Below are 14,809 nucleotides of genomic sequence, written 5' to 3'. Positions count from 1 at the left end.
CCGATCAAAAAATTGACATTTGCAGAGATGTCAGAAAGCAAAAGAAAAGACTATGCTTCAGCTATATGAAAAGTTTAGCTCTGGAGATCAATGTAAAGCACAACTAGCATTATTATGATGATGATCATCAGTTCTACTTAACTGCTCCCAGGTCAAGTCCTGAAAAATATAAAATATTGGTGGGAAAGAAAAAAGCAACTGATGCCTCTGTTTCTTGATTTTCCTGGTGATTGATTCCCAGAAGCAAATCCATTCAATCCACAGACTCAAAGAGATAAAGAGGCACAAACAAAAATATATAAGAGATTAAATTCACCAGTCCCAAATCCAATCTTCTGTTCAACTACAAGAAAGTAAATAGAAAGGCGATACATGCATCTCAACCCTCAGGACATCAATCAACCTACTGCACCAAAACCACCTGTTGCAGGGTTAAGCATAGAAAATTTGGGGATCACAGGGAGGTAGTATTAGTGACTTCCTAGTCACCAAAACCAGCAACTATATCGAAAGAGGAAGAGATTCTACATCATAAATTCTTTGTAAAATTCTTACAACCCGGATCACTACAGAAAAAGTAGGTTTTACCGACGCTTTTTTGCCGACGCTTTTCACAAGCGTCGGCAATTTTTGGTCTAGCGTCAAACTTTGCCGACGCTTGTAGAAAGCGTCGGCAAAAGACGACGCTAATAAGCGTCGGCGTCGCCAGCCTAAGACGACGCTAAAACGCGTCGTCGGAAGCCAACATTTCCCCACCATCCTATATCCCAACAAGCCCTCTCTCTCTTTCCGTTTTCCCGGCCACCGCCCTCCACCCTCAACCCATTCCAGAGATCGAAGAGAAAATCTACTTCAGTACTCTGATCGCTTTGTAACCCCCTCCCCATTCCTCGTCCATTCCTCCCTAATCCCCTCCAGATTCAAGAAGCAGAAGGGCTCCGGCGATGATGTTTTCGCCCGCCTCTTCGCCGCCTCCTTGGATCCCGACTTCGCCCCCCTCTCCCTCGAACCACGGATCCTCAAGTGCCACTGCGGCCTCTTCCTCCTGCGCTCCTCCCCGACCCTCGCCTTGGATCCTCAAGTTCAAATCGCCCGTTCGCCCTTCTTCATCCTCAGACCCTCAGACCCCGCTTCTTCTTCTTCCTCAGACCCTCAGACCCTCAGACCCCGCTTTTTCTTCTTCCTCTTTCCTCCGAGTTCGTCCGTTTCGTGATTCTTCGAGTCTTCATCATCTTCAAACCTTGAGACGCCTTGAGCTCCGGGTTTCGTCCCTTTTTCCACCCGGCGACGGCCGTGAGACGCCTTGGAGGCGGCATTGTGAGGTGGTCGATGGCGTCAACCAAAGTACCAAAACCATCTACTTCCAAATCTAGGTAGGAGATTGTAAAATTCTTGGTTTATTCTTTAAACATTCGCCTTTACCACATTTGATCTGGTGTTTGATTTGGGAAACAGGTTTCTTTGCTTCAATCGAAGAAAATCGTAGCTTTGCGGATCAACACCTCTTCAAGTTCCTGTAATCCGTTTATTCTTCCACCTGATTTGGCTTTTGATTTCTCTGTTCTTCTCCATTCCTTTCTTGTTTAGTCTTTTTTCTAGTTGAACTCTCATCTTTGCATGTTTCTATTATTTCTTTAGAAGTCTTTAGTTTTTAATGCTGCATCTTGTTGTTTAGTTGTGAGAAACCAATTAATCTTCTGAAGGTCAGTCTAAATGATTCTATTCTTTTTTTGGACTTGTCTTATAGATCACTGATGGATGTCAATGGAGAAAGTATGGACAGTGCCTCCGGGCATACTACCGGTGCACCATGGCGACCGGCTGCCCAGTCCGCAAGCAGGCAATGATCATCTCCATTGGTTCCTCTCTTTCCTCTCTGAAGAAGAAGATAAAAAATATTTGTTGTTTTTTGGTGTTTCATCAACCCTTAAAGTTACACTAGAACATGTCCTGTCTCTGTGTGCTTGAGAGCCAGCTGTTCTTCTTCTTTTTTCAATGTTCCAACTAGGAGTAGGACCTCTGTCTATTCTTCAAACACATTGATTTCCAACATATTGAGGTGATATGCCTTATAGTTTGATGCATCTGTAGGAACCTTGGTTGATATGCTTACTACTGTTCCACATTTCTGTGCTGCTGATAACTATCATCTCAAGGAAAAATGTCAACTTCCAACTCTGCCTGTCCATGCTAGCATGTGAGTTCTTTCCTCGAATAGTAGTTTAATTTTCTATGAGTAATCTAACTCATGTATTATCATGAATCACAAATTGCTTGATTGCTGGCACATAACATACAACAAGGTTCTTGGAGTTTGATTACTCATACTGGATTTAATTATGTTATTATGTTAGGTTGCTATACTCATGGGTTTAATTTTTCATATGAGAAATGACTTCATCATTTCAGACAGCTTGGCTTGGATATGGACCAATGATATTATAAGATTCCTAAATACGTGACCCAAACTAGATGGGATAAGTCTTCTTGTTTATGCTTACAAATGGTTATAATTGTTAATTTTATAATGAACCATATACCAAAATTAGACCCAAAATATAGTACAGAACATCTATGACTGAAAGAGTATACACATGTAAGTTTGACATTTGAGGTCAAAACTGGTCTGCTAAAATCCCTGCCAATTAATCTAAGATTAATAGGCTTAGTAAGAAAATCTATGAAGCTAACAAAGCGAAAAGAAAATTTTATAATATAATCGCATAGCATAAGATTGTGAAGACACACAATAATGTTTGCTAGATATGAAAACATGACTATATTCTTAACATATGCCAAAATGAGTATATAAAATGAAAATGCTTACAAAAGATTCATACAGGTACTCCAAAATGCATAGAAAAGACACTCATATTTACAAAACAAGAGGGCCAAAAAACTTAAAAAATAATAGGAAGTTCTGAACAAAATTCACTCAAAGAAGTTCCGTAGTAGGTGATACATAAGCCCAGAGTTTTGTTTGTTTTGGTTTCTCCGGAAGGCTAGGCATCTAGAACTACTCGAGGTCAAATTGGATAGTCAAAAGAAACTGAGGAAGAAGTGAGAAATAACTGGTACCGTATAAGCATACATTATATACGTAAATAGGTTTATTCTAACCAACTAAACCAGCAATGCTCTTTCGGTTAGCATACAATTTGATCTCTATAAATTAATAAATTAACCATTTTTGGCAGTGGTACATAACATTAAACATACTCTATCTGGATTAACTAGATGCAGCCAAAAGTGAACAACTAAACTGGGAACAACGACACAACATCATTCGAGGGATTGCTAGGGGACTATTGTATCTTCATGAAGATTCTAGAGTACGAATTATTCATCGAGATCTGAAAGCTAGCAACATTTTGTTAGATGCAAGCATGAATCCCAAGATTGCAGACTTTGGATTGGCAAGACTTTTTGGTGGAGACCATACTGAAAGCAAGACAACTAAAGTTGTAGGAACATAGTAAGTTTTTGAAGCCTAAATTTCACTATGCTTTAAGCCTTAATGATTCACATTATTTGATTGTTAATGGTTTGCAGTGGATATATGGCACCAGAGTATGCTATACATGGGAGTATTTCCCTTAAGTCAGATGTCTTTAGTTTTGGTGTATTAGTTTTGGAAATCGTCAGCGGAAGAAGGAACAATAGTTTCTATGACCCTGGAAATGTGATGAATCTTCTAAGCTACGTAAGTAACTACAAAATTCACATTTACATTTTCTACTATGATATAAGTCTAGAGATGACTACGCCATGTTCTAACAGACCTTTACCAGGCATGGCAATGTTGGACCAATGAGACAGCACTGAAATTAGTTGATCCAAGTATGGCTGAAAATTATTCAAGCCACAAAATCTTGAGATGCATCAACATTGGGCTGTTATGCATACAGGAAAATCCAAGTGACAGGCCAAACATGTTATCAGTTTTTTTGATGCTCAACAGGTACAAAATGAAACTCCAAACTCCCTCACAGCCTGCATTTTTTTATGCAAATGCCATGACCGAGTCATATGGATTTGTTGAAGATGCCGGTCCATCTAGAGGTAAACATGAGCAGTCTACAAGTACATCGACTCTATTCTCTTCAAATGAGGCGTCAATTACCGAACTAAACCCTCGATAGGGGGAGAAACAACTGTACTAATAAATGCTTGTACTCCATCAGCCTGCCTTTTAAATCTAGATGGCTGGTTGTTTCTGTAATTTTGGACGTATATACCGACTTCACAAATTACATATAGATAGTTTAATATGTTTGATGTGTAAGCAAGGTAATCAAAAATACCTTATATATGTATTTTGACCTTTATAATTTACATTCGTATTTTTATTTTTTTTTAAAAAAAAAAGCAATCCCGACGCTTTAAAGCGTCGGCGAAAACGCAAAACTGGATTGGTCTTTATCGACGCTTTAAAGCGTCGGTAAATCTGTTTTTCCCGACGCTTTAAAGCGTCGGCGAAAACGCAAACTGGAGTGGGCTTTATCGACGCTTTAAAGCGTCGGGAAAGCCGTTTTTGCCGACGCTTTCATTAGCGTCGGCAAATCCCTGTTTTTGCCGACGCTTTCTCTTAGCGTCGGCAAAAACCGGACCCACGCCCACCTGCCCGACGTCTGACCCACGCTTTGGGTCGCGTGGGCTGGGAATTCGCCGACGCTTATAAGCGTCGGTAGAGACAAAAAAAAGCGTCGGGAGTTATTCCTTCTTTTGTAGTGGATATAGTTCTTACAACCCGGATATAGTTCTTCATCACAAGATTTCAGCAAGTTATGATATCGAGCTGTGTCATCATCAGAGTGTATATGTTCTTCAACATGCATAAAATCAGTTGATGTACGCTCATCACCAATTTCAGTTGCTTCTTGTCCTCCACTAATATCTGTTAAATTTCTAATACTATGTCCAAGAGCATCTCTGAGTAAGCCCCTTATTTCATCTTCTCCTACAGAATTTTTTTCTGTATTACTGGATGCAAAACTAGAGGTGTCTTCTATATACGAGGGTTGGTTACATGGAGATGACAATATCAACTCTCCATGAAATACCCATTCAGTATAACCTCTTGTAAAACCATTCCATACTAAATGTTCTTCAACAGTTTTTGGAGCAAGAGAAGAAGCATTTACACATTTTCGACATGGACATAAAATCTTCCCATTCATATTAGATTTCTCAAAAGCAAATTTAATGAAATTCTGAACTCCATTCAAATATTCGTCACTGTATCTCGGCTTATTCATCCAACTTTTGTCCATTCTAAGAAAAAACAAGGTAAATGATACAGTCAAAAATATGCATGCGTACACTGAATCAAGCAAAATTAAGTTAAACAAATAGCACTTAATCAATTAATTCAATGATTGCATAGCCTATATTAACTGACATGGTCTGGAGATTAAAAATGGGACAGAGGGAAACGAGTTCTGAAGTACCTGATAAGAGAGCAAGTCTTCCTTTGATAACTTTCCCAAATTTCTAAGCCAACGAAGAGATTTGAAGAGCAGTAGATCTAGATCACATGCAATCGCTCCAATCCACTGAAATGAAAAATATTAATACAGTAATGAATGAACATTCCTAAAATAAGGAGACAGAAAGAGAAAGATATATAAATATCTTCAGACAGAGCAACCAAATCCACCTAATAAGGAAGATGAATAGAAACTTGTGTGCCTAATGATTTGGTATTTAAGAGACAAGTGCTATTCATTAGTCTAAAAGCATAAATTTGTGAAGTCTGGTGCTATGAAAGACGAAAACCTCACAGTAATACAAAAATATGATATGTAGGTAAATATAATGCTTTGCTATAGAAATTTTTAAAATTTTAATCTACAAATTAATGGATTTAATTTGACAAAGTATCTGCAGAATTAATGATTTTTTTTTTATAGCAAGTTGAAAACTTATATTCACCTATGTTACAATTCCTCTCTATAAATTAATTAAATTACTATATTACATTCTACTTATTCAATATATGAATATTGTTCAACAGAAAGGTACAATAGACCAATCTTGGCTGCTACGACTGTATATTTTTAAACTAGCTACAGATGAGTATCAACAGATCAAAAGATGCTTTCTTATATTATATATCATCAGAAAAATATCAGCTGACCATTAAATCTAATGGTCTCTATATATTCAAATCACATATATAATATATAGATATTCATATTAATATTTGGAAAGTAATTAACTCTTTTGTTGGAATTCTGTCTCAATATTTGCTAGATTTATTTCACTCAAACATTCCAGCATCTTTTTCCCCTCTGCGATCACCTCCTCAATCATTTAGCTTCTAATACGTAATCTATGAGCAGTAATTTGAAAATATGCAGAAGAAAACCACCTTACCCTATAGTTATACATCAACCAAAAGCACCAATAGTTCTTCAAATTTAAAAAAAAAACAGAAGTTACGAACTAGTAGAAAGAAAAATACAACATATATATGGACTAGCATAGAAGAAATCCCAGTAACAATGTGAGCAAACCCATGAACCTAATGATGGAGGGTAGTATTCAAAATTCGGCGTCCCAGGCGGCGGAGGAGGATAGCTGCCCTCAGGCTCTATCGGTGTGGATGGCGGTGGCAAGCACGGATTTAAAGATCCAGAACATCTAGAATTTAAAGATCGAAGCAAGAGAAGAAGATCCCAAACCTGGCCTTGTCCCTATCCTTGCCGGCTCCAAACTTCAAACGCCGCGTGAGTGCTCTGCGGCGGAGGAGGTGGGAGATATCCACAGAGAGGAGGCCAACGGAGAGGGGGAGGAGGGGAAGGAGATGCGGCGGAGGAACGCGATTTGGGGTCGCTCGGCGGAGGGGAATGGCTGAGATCGGCGGAGGGAGGGGGGAGTCGGTCGGCGTGAGCTAGCTAGGGATAGTAGGGATTTAGGGCTGCGGAGGGAGAGGGTCGATCGGGTTTTGTTGTGGGAGAAATGAAGTCCGACGATGCTTATAAGCGTCGTCGCATTTATCCCTTATGCCGACGCTTATAAGCGTCGGTGATTAAACAATGCGACGCTTATAAGCGTCGGTAATGGACCCAACACTCCGATGCTAACAAAAGCGTCGACGGAAGGTTTTTTACCGACGCTTTCTAAAAGCGTCGGCATTTACTGTCGCAAGAAAAAAAATTGCCGACGCTTTTATCTAGCGTCGGCAATATAGAGTCGGCAAACACCTTTTTTGTTGTAGTGCGTAAGAGTATTCATTCAAGTAGTGAATAGTAATCGGAAGTCTTTCTTCCGTTCTCCTCTATTTTCGAGCTTCTTGGTCCATCAGTTTCTCCATGGTATCAGAGCTTCGAAAGCTTCTCACCATAACTGCCTCTGCAAACAGTAGTGCCAACTCAGTCCCTTCACTCGTTCAGAGTATAGCGGAAGATCCAATGAGTCCTTACTTTCTGCATCACGGGGATAACACAGGTTTGTATCTTGTTTCCTTGATCTTGAATAAGGAAAACTACTCAACCTGGAGCAGATCTATGATCATGGCCTTGAGCGTCAAGAATAAGAAAGGCTTCATCGATGGAAGTATTCCCCAACCTCCATCGAGTGATCCATACCATGCGGTTTGGATGAGATGTAATATGATCGTATCTGCATAGATCTTGAATTCTATACCGAAGGAGATGAGCACCAACATCATCTACATGGAAACAACACAAGAAATTTGGCTTGATCTGAAGAAGAAATTCAGCCAGAGCAATGGCCCAAGAATCTACTAACTACATAAGGTGATTTCATCTCTTTCCCATAATCATGGCAGTGTGATTTCTTACTTCACCTGTTTGAAAGGACTCTGGAAAGAATTGGCCAATCTTAGACCTTGGCACCCAAGCGAGTATCAATCTAAAGAGCAAGCCATCCAATTCTTGATGGGACTGGATGATTCCTATTCAAGTGTTCGTGGACAGATCCTGCTGATGGATCCCTTACCATCCGTCAACACGGTGTTTGCTCTCGTTCTTCAAGAAGAGAGACAACGTGAGGTAACTGCGGCTATGACCCAAATTTTCGAAGCCTCTGCTTTCATTAGTAAATCTTGTGGTGATTCAGCTCACAACAAATGTCAATTTCTTACCTCCGGCTCGAAATCCATTCAAAAGAACTAAATCTGCAGAAAGGAAAGACCCATGTGTAGTCACTGCGGAAAATCGGGTCATACAAAAGAAAAATGCGATAGACTCCATGGATTTCCACCCAGTTTCAGTTTGACAAAAGGGAAGGGAAGGACCTCTTCTTCTGTGGAAAACCATATTTCCTACATTTCAACACCAGAATCCTTACCTAACCTCTCTAAGGTCACCATCACCCCGGATCAGTGTTACATGATCCTCTCAATCCTGCAGTCCCATGAGATAAGCACTGCTGCACAAAGGCTATCACATCCATCGGGGAATCAGGTCAGGATTTTACAAATCAAGTCGGCAGCACCTGGCTTCTCAGGTAACCTTACTTGTTCAATGGGCACTTTTGCTCAAAATCAAGCACATATCCCTTGGATCATTGATACTGGAGCCACGAACCACATGGTGTTCAACCTCCTTCTTTTCTACCATCGAATCCAATGTAAGTGCCACTGTTAGACTTCCTACTGGTGAGAGAGTGCCTGTGACCCACACAGGATCAGTCAGAATTTTCATATTCCTCACTCTAAAGGATATCCTTTGTGTTCCAAGGTTCTCTTTCAATCTCATTTCAGCCAGTAAACTGATAGAAATGCATCAATGTTGCCTGATTTTCTTGTCAAAATTCTATTTGATACGGGGCATGTTGAATTGGACAATGATTGGAATGGGGAAACTTGAAGATGGCATCTAACATCTTCAAGTAGATGATAGTCATGCTGCTGGTACTGCAAAGGCTTCCTCTTCTGTAGCTGGTACAACAACGATACATTTTCCTATTGCCAAAACTTTCATGTCTTCCCCATTGTATTCCTCTACAAATCTGGTTGATGCTTGTCACGCTTTTGATCTATGGCACCGTAGGCTAGGACACTTATCCTTTTCTTGACTTAGCATGTTGAATAAGTCTATACTTGAGATACACATTGATGTGAATAATCATTGTGCCATTTGCCCTCTTGCTAAACAACAAAGACTTAGTTTTTTTCATACAGGCCATATTTCAAACATTGCCTTTGAACTTATCCATTGTGACATTGGGGGACCTTTTTCCACACCCGCACTTGATGGTTCCAGGTACTTCCTTACTATCGTGGATGATTTTAGCAGAGCAACTTGGGTATACCTATGCAATCCAAATCACAAACCCAAAACATCATTCAGTTCTTTTGCACCTTCATTGAGGTACAGTTCTCTGCTAAAATAAAAGTAATAAGATCGGACAATGGAAAAGAATTTAACATGATAGGTTTCTATGCATCAAAGGGAATCACTCACCAACTTAGCCGTGTTGAAACTTCCCAATAGAATGGAGTGGTAGAAAGGAAGTATAAACACATTCTCAATGTTGCTAGAGCATTGAGATTTCAAGCCAATCTGCCTTTAAATTTCTGGGGTAATTGTGTTCTAACCGCGGTTTACCTTATAAACAGAATTCCAACACCAAAACTCTCTAATCGATCCCCATATGAAGTATTATTTTCTTCAAAACCCTCTTATGCACATTTAAGGGTGTTTGGTTGCTTATGCTATGTTTCTACTGTACGAAGACATAGATCAAAATTTGACCCTAGAGCCAAACAATGTATTTTTATTGGGTATCCCCATGGCATGAAGGCATATAGGGTTTATGACATTCAGACCAAGACAGTGATCATTTTTCGAGATGTTGTATTCCATAAGTTTGTTTTTCCATTTCAACACAACATTACTTCCTATACATTGGATTTTTCATCTCATGACACTATATTCTCCCCACATTCCATTGCACCAAGTGAGTATAAGTTTGTTGTTTCAAAGCAACACCCCACACAAGACATCGGCACCCATAATTTAGCAGCCGGTAAACCTACTGGCATGCCTAATGGCACGCCCGATGGCATACTCAAATTCATCCCTCACTCTTCAATTCCTCTTCCACACTCTCCTACCACAATACTGCCCACAGGTCAGCCACCAAATCAACCTTATGATCAGCCTTCAAGTCAGATTCCTAGATGGTCCTCTAGACTCAACTCTTCATTAGTGCAACCAACCATTCCTCCTCCCAATCAGCAAGTTAGAAGATCCTCTAGACTCAAACATCCCCCTACTTACCTCAAGGAGTACCATTGCAGTTTGGCATCGTCTACTTCCCACTCTCAATCATCCATTCAACAGCAAATGCCCCATACAAAATCAAGAAAGGCTCATGACATCTCAAAATTTCTGAATTATGAAAGGCTCTCTTCACCCCACCGGACCTTTGCTTTGTCCATTTCATCCTCAACTGATCCAAAAGGTTATGCTGAAGCCTCCATGTTCCCTGAGTCGAGTGAAGCTATGGATGCTGAATTAAAGGCCCTCATTGCAAATAACACTTGGACTATTACTGAACTGCTAGAAGGAAAAGAGCCGATTGACTATAAATAGGTTTACAAACGAAAATTCAAAGCGGATGGAATTGAATAAAGGAAGAAAGCAAGATTAGTTGCAAAGGGATATACTCAACAAGCCGGAATTGACTATCATGACACATTTTTCCTAGTTGCCAAGTTGGTTACTGTGAAAACACTTTTAGCAATTGCAACAGTTAAGGATTGGCACTTGTACTAACTTGATATTAACAATGCCTTTCTATATTGTGACTTGAATGAGGAGGTATGCATGAATCTGCCTCCTGGTTATGAGCAGTAGGGGGAGAAAGGAAAGCGGATGGTTTGTCGACTAAACAAATTCATATACGGGTTAAGACAAGCTTCAAAACAATGGTTTGCAAAACAATCTTCATTCATCACTTCCCATGGTTTCACTCAATCTAAAGCCGATTACTCACTACAAAAGAAAGGACATCTCCCGGCGCTTTCTTGGGTCTTTACCGACGCTTTTAAGCGTCGGTAGATCTCCTAGCCACGCCCCCCAAAGCGTGGGTAAGACGTCGGGCAGGTGGGCGTGGGCTCGGTTTAGACCGACGCGTCAAGAAAGCGTCGTTCATCGCGGAGACGCTTAAAAGCGTCGGCGAACTCATTCTCAGCCCATTAGGCGACCCCATTAGGATGTGACCCCAGATGAGGAAGAGGATGGGCTCGTTCTGGGCGATGGGCGGCAGCCCGTTGAGCTAGTCGTCGTTGGCCGCGGTGGTGGAGATGTCGAGCTGGGTGGACATCTTGGCGAAGGCCCCTCATCGACGTCTCCAGGAACAAGGCCCTCAATGGAGGCAACTTCCAGGGTACTCCCGTCGGCATCTCCATGGACAACACCCGCTTGGCGATCGCCGCCTTCGAGAAGCTCATGTTCGCCCAATTCTCCGAGCTCGTCAATGATTTCTACAACAATGGGCTGCCATCCAATCTCTCCGGCGGCCGGAACTCGAGCTTCGACTATGGCTTCAAGGGTGCGGAGATAGCGATGGCAGCCTAGCTCCAATTCCTTGGGAACCCGGTCACCAACCACGTCCAGAGTGCAGAGCAGCACAACTAGGACGTCAACTCCCTGGGCTTGATCTCTGCAAGGAAGATGCAAGAGGCGGTGGAGATCCTGAAGCTCATGTCCTCCACCTACCTGGTAGCAATCTGCCAAGCCATCGATTTGAGGCATCTGGAGGAGAACTTGAAGAACACCGTGAAGAACACCGCGAGCCAAGTGGTGAAGAGGGTGCTCACATCGGGTGTGAACGGCGAGCTCCACCCATCGAGGTTCTGCGAGAACCTCCTAATTCTCCACCACCACTTGTTGATCCGCCGATGTGGGGCTAAATCGAGGACCTAATTAGTTCTATTATCCCGAGAGGAGAGGAAGGGCAATGAAGAGATCGAGAAAGAGAAATGAAGAGAGGAGGGCCTCTCGGGAGGAAGGGCAATGAAGAGATGAAGAAAGAGCAATGAAGCCTCTGATGACGCTAAATAGCGTCGTTATTTCAAAAAGGCCTCCGACGACGCTTTCAAAAACGTCGGCCTTTTTTAATTTATCGACGACGCTAATTAGCGTCGTCTTATTCCAGAAAGCGTCGTCTATTGCCGACGCTTTTTAAAGCATCGCCAAATTGTGGTCCTAGACCAAAAATTGCCGACGCTTGCGACAAGCGTCGGCAAAAAAGCGTCGATAAAACCCACTTTTTTAGTAGTGACTCCTTGTTTATAAAAAGAAATGGCTGCTCATACACTGTCATACTTGTGTATGTGGATGACATAATAATCGCAGGTAATGACATTGTCTACATAAATCATCTTAAGCAGGTCCTTGATGCACAATTCAAACTCAAAGGCCTGGGGACTTTGAAGTTCTTCCTTGGACTCGAGCTTGCTAGAAGCTCACATGGAATATCCACTTGTCAACGGAAGTATACATTGGAAGTTCTTGAAGATGCAGGATACCTCAGTTCGAAACCGGCAAAATGCCCAATGATACAAAACTTGAAGTTGAGTCGGTTTGAAGGGGAACCGATTGAAGATCCTATTGTTTATAGAAGATTGATAGGACGACTGCTATGTCTCACCATAACAAGACCGGATTTGAATTATTCTGTGCAAGTATTGAGCCAATTCCTATATTCGCCTAAACAACCACACTTAGAAGCTGCTTATCATGTATTGAGATATTTAAAAGCTACACCGAGACAGGGGTTGTTCTTTCCATCGAAATCTAAACTTCATCTAAAGGCATTCTACGATGCTGACTAGGCAGCCTACTCGGATACACGTAGGTCGGTCACAGGCTTCTGTGTCTTCCTTGGTGAATCGCTTATTTCATGGAGATTAAAGAAGCAGCGCATAGTTTTAAGATCTTCAGCCAAAGCAGAGTATCGCTTTATGGCCTCTACTAGCTGTGAAGTTACATGGCTGTTGAATCTTCTGAAAGACTTGGATGTGGAACATACAAAGCCGGTATTGTTGTTCTGTGACAATCAAGCAGCGATCCATATAGCTTCCAATCCAGTATTTCACGAAAGGATGAAGCACATTGAGATTGATTGCCACATTGTAAGGGATAAGCTTCAAGCAGGAACAATTCAAAGTCTTCATGTATCCAGCACCGTTCAACTTGCTGATCTACTTACAAAGCCGCTTGGAGCTGCCAGATTTACAACTTGATTTGCAAGATGGGTGTCCATAATTTGTACGCTCCATCTTGAGGGAGAGTGTTGTGACTCAAGCTTCAAAGATCAGTTAAGCTCAGGACTCTGCTGAGCTGAGCTTCGACTGAGAGTTAACTGTTTCCTTGTTTCAGTTAATACTGTTCATCGTAGTTAGTTGGTTATTAATTTCGTTATTCAGTTGTAACAGAACATGGTTATATATATATGTAATTGGGATCGTGTAAGAGTATTCATTCAAGTAGTGAATAGCAATCGGAAGTCTTTCTTCTGTTCTCCCCTGTTTTCGAGCTTCTTGGTCCATCAGTTTCTACACAATATAAGAAGCGCCTATGTGATAAACTAACGAATACTTGGCATGTACGCAGCCAATTAAGTTGTAGATCGATCAAGCGCATGCATAGCTTCTGAATATGGAGTCTTTGCATACGGTGAAAGAAACATTTTGAATTGATGATAGAAAGTGAAAAAGGCAGCAAAAAGCATTGAACTCGGCACTTAGACAAGGAAGTCTTCCTTGTAACAATTTGTCAAACAGTTAAGAACCGTGGGAATTATCTTTTGCTCTTGCCAAGTAGTCCCTGAGGTCTGTTACCAAATGGGAGCGAGTGCTGCTCCATAAGTCATGCTAATGATGGTGAGAACAATGGAGTATAATAGCTCAATGAGGTGATTGAACCAAGCAGATCGAGATAGCTCCAAGGGCTCTTAATGGTGCTGATGGATGGAGATTTACCGTAGTCTAAAAGCATGTAACAAAGATGGAGAGACTTGGTTGGAAGACAATAAAGGCTTCATTCAATTAGGCTACAGCCAGAGGATAATATGATCACCAACAGTACATTTATATAAAGAATATACATATCTATATACAAGATATCTCTGAATCATCAAACTACTAGAAGGATAACATCTAGCGCTGCCAAAGCCAGCAACCCAATGGTGCAGCAAGTTAACATCCTGACAACCATAATGGAACTTCTTGTGTTCGGAGGCCTGAACGTAAGCACCATCAGGCTTAAGCCAGAAATAAAAGCTGAGAGCATGAGGAATACGCAACTGTTGAGGTGGAGACTGTCGGCCTGGCTTCCAATGTACCCTGTGAATATAGTCGCAATTCCGCCAAAGGTGATAGATGTAACCGAGGTAGAGACCATAGAGGTGAGTTTGAGCTCGATGACTTCCAGACTTGCCACACAATGGCCATGCTTTGTTGGCGTCTCAAGGCCAAATTCCATAGCAAACCAGACCATGGCTCCAAGAATTGTCGGGAAAAAAGCTGGCAAGACAAATTCCTCAAGGAATAGATGGGAGAACGCAATCGCTGTCATTGCTTGCAACATTAACAAGAAATAGCTAAAGAATTTGGTGAAGGTAATCAGGCGTTGTCTGGTGATTGGACTATTAAGACTTGGCAGTACCAAGGCAAGCAATATCGAGAAAAGGCCAGACAAAGAGGTGGTGAAGATGATGAAGAAACCAACATTAATATGGGGTTTACGGGCTGGATCAGAAACATTTCTAGTATAACCAGAGATAGATCCAACCATTCCCCCGAAAGAGAGGGTAGTAACACTTGAGG

General features: G+C 41.4%; 1 protein-coding gene and 1 pseudogene across 4 annotated transcripts; both read left to right on the top strand.

The window, feature by feature from the left end:
- Nucleotides 1-745: 745 nt before the first annotated feature.
- On the top strand, nucleotides 746-4,271 carry LOC103698225 (cysteine-rich receptor-like protein kinase 8). 4 transcript variants are annotated; one of them, XM_089927207.1, is made up of 7 exons: nucleotides 746-1,373; nucleotides 1,456-1,516; nucleotides 1,748-1,840; nucleotides 2,092-2,197; nucleotides 3,244-3,475; nucleotides 3,553-3,703; nucleotides 3,792-4,271. In XM_089927207.1, the coding sequence occupies exons 3-7, from the start codon at nucleotides 1,811-1,813 to the stop codon at nucleotides 4,140-4,142; spliced, it is 870 nt and encodes a 289-aa protein (XP_089783333.1). In that variant the 5' UTR covers nucleotides 746-1,373; nucleotides 1,456-1,516; nucleotides 1,748-1,810; the 3' UTR covers nucleotides 4,143-4,271. The 4 variants fall into 4 exon arrangements, with proteins under 4 accessions (XP_089783333.1, XP_089783331.1, XP_088577939.1 ...); XM_089927205.1 differs by having other exon boundaries at nucleotides 3,238-3,475; XM_088721813.2 differs by having other exon boundaries at nucleotides 3,238-3,475; nucleotides 3,781-3,934.
- Nucleotides 4,272-7,316: 3,045 nt separating this feature from the next.
- Nucleotides 7,317-11,918, top strand: LOC149751350 (uncharacterized; annotated as a pseudogene).
- Nucleotides 11,919-14,809: the final 2,891 nt, after the last annotated feature.

This window comes from Phoenix dactylifera, chromosome 14 (assembly GCF_051530095.1).
Source record: "Phoenix dactylifera cultivar Ajwa chromosome 14, Ajwa_hap1_PhDact_Kaust_v1.1, whole genome shotgun sequence".
NCBI lineage: Eukaryota > Viridiplantae > Streptophyta > Magnoliopsida > Arecales > Arecaceae > Phoenix > Phoenix dactylifera.
The sequence above is the reverse complement of the archived record's forward strand: the minus strand, read 5'-3'. Positions and strand labels throughout refer to the sequence as shown.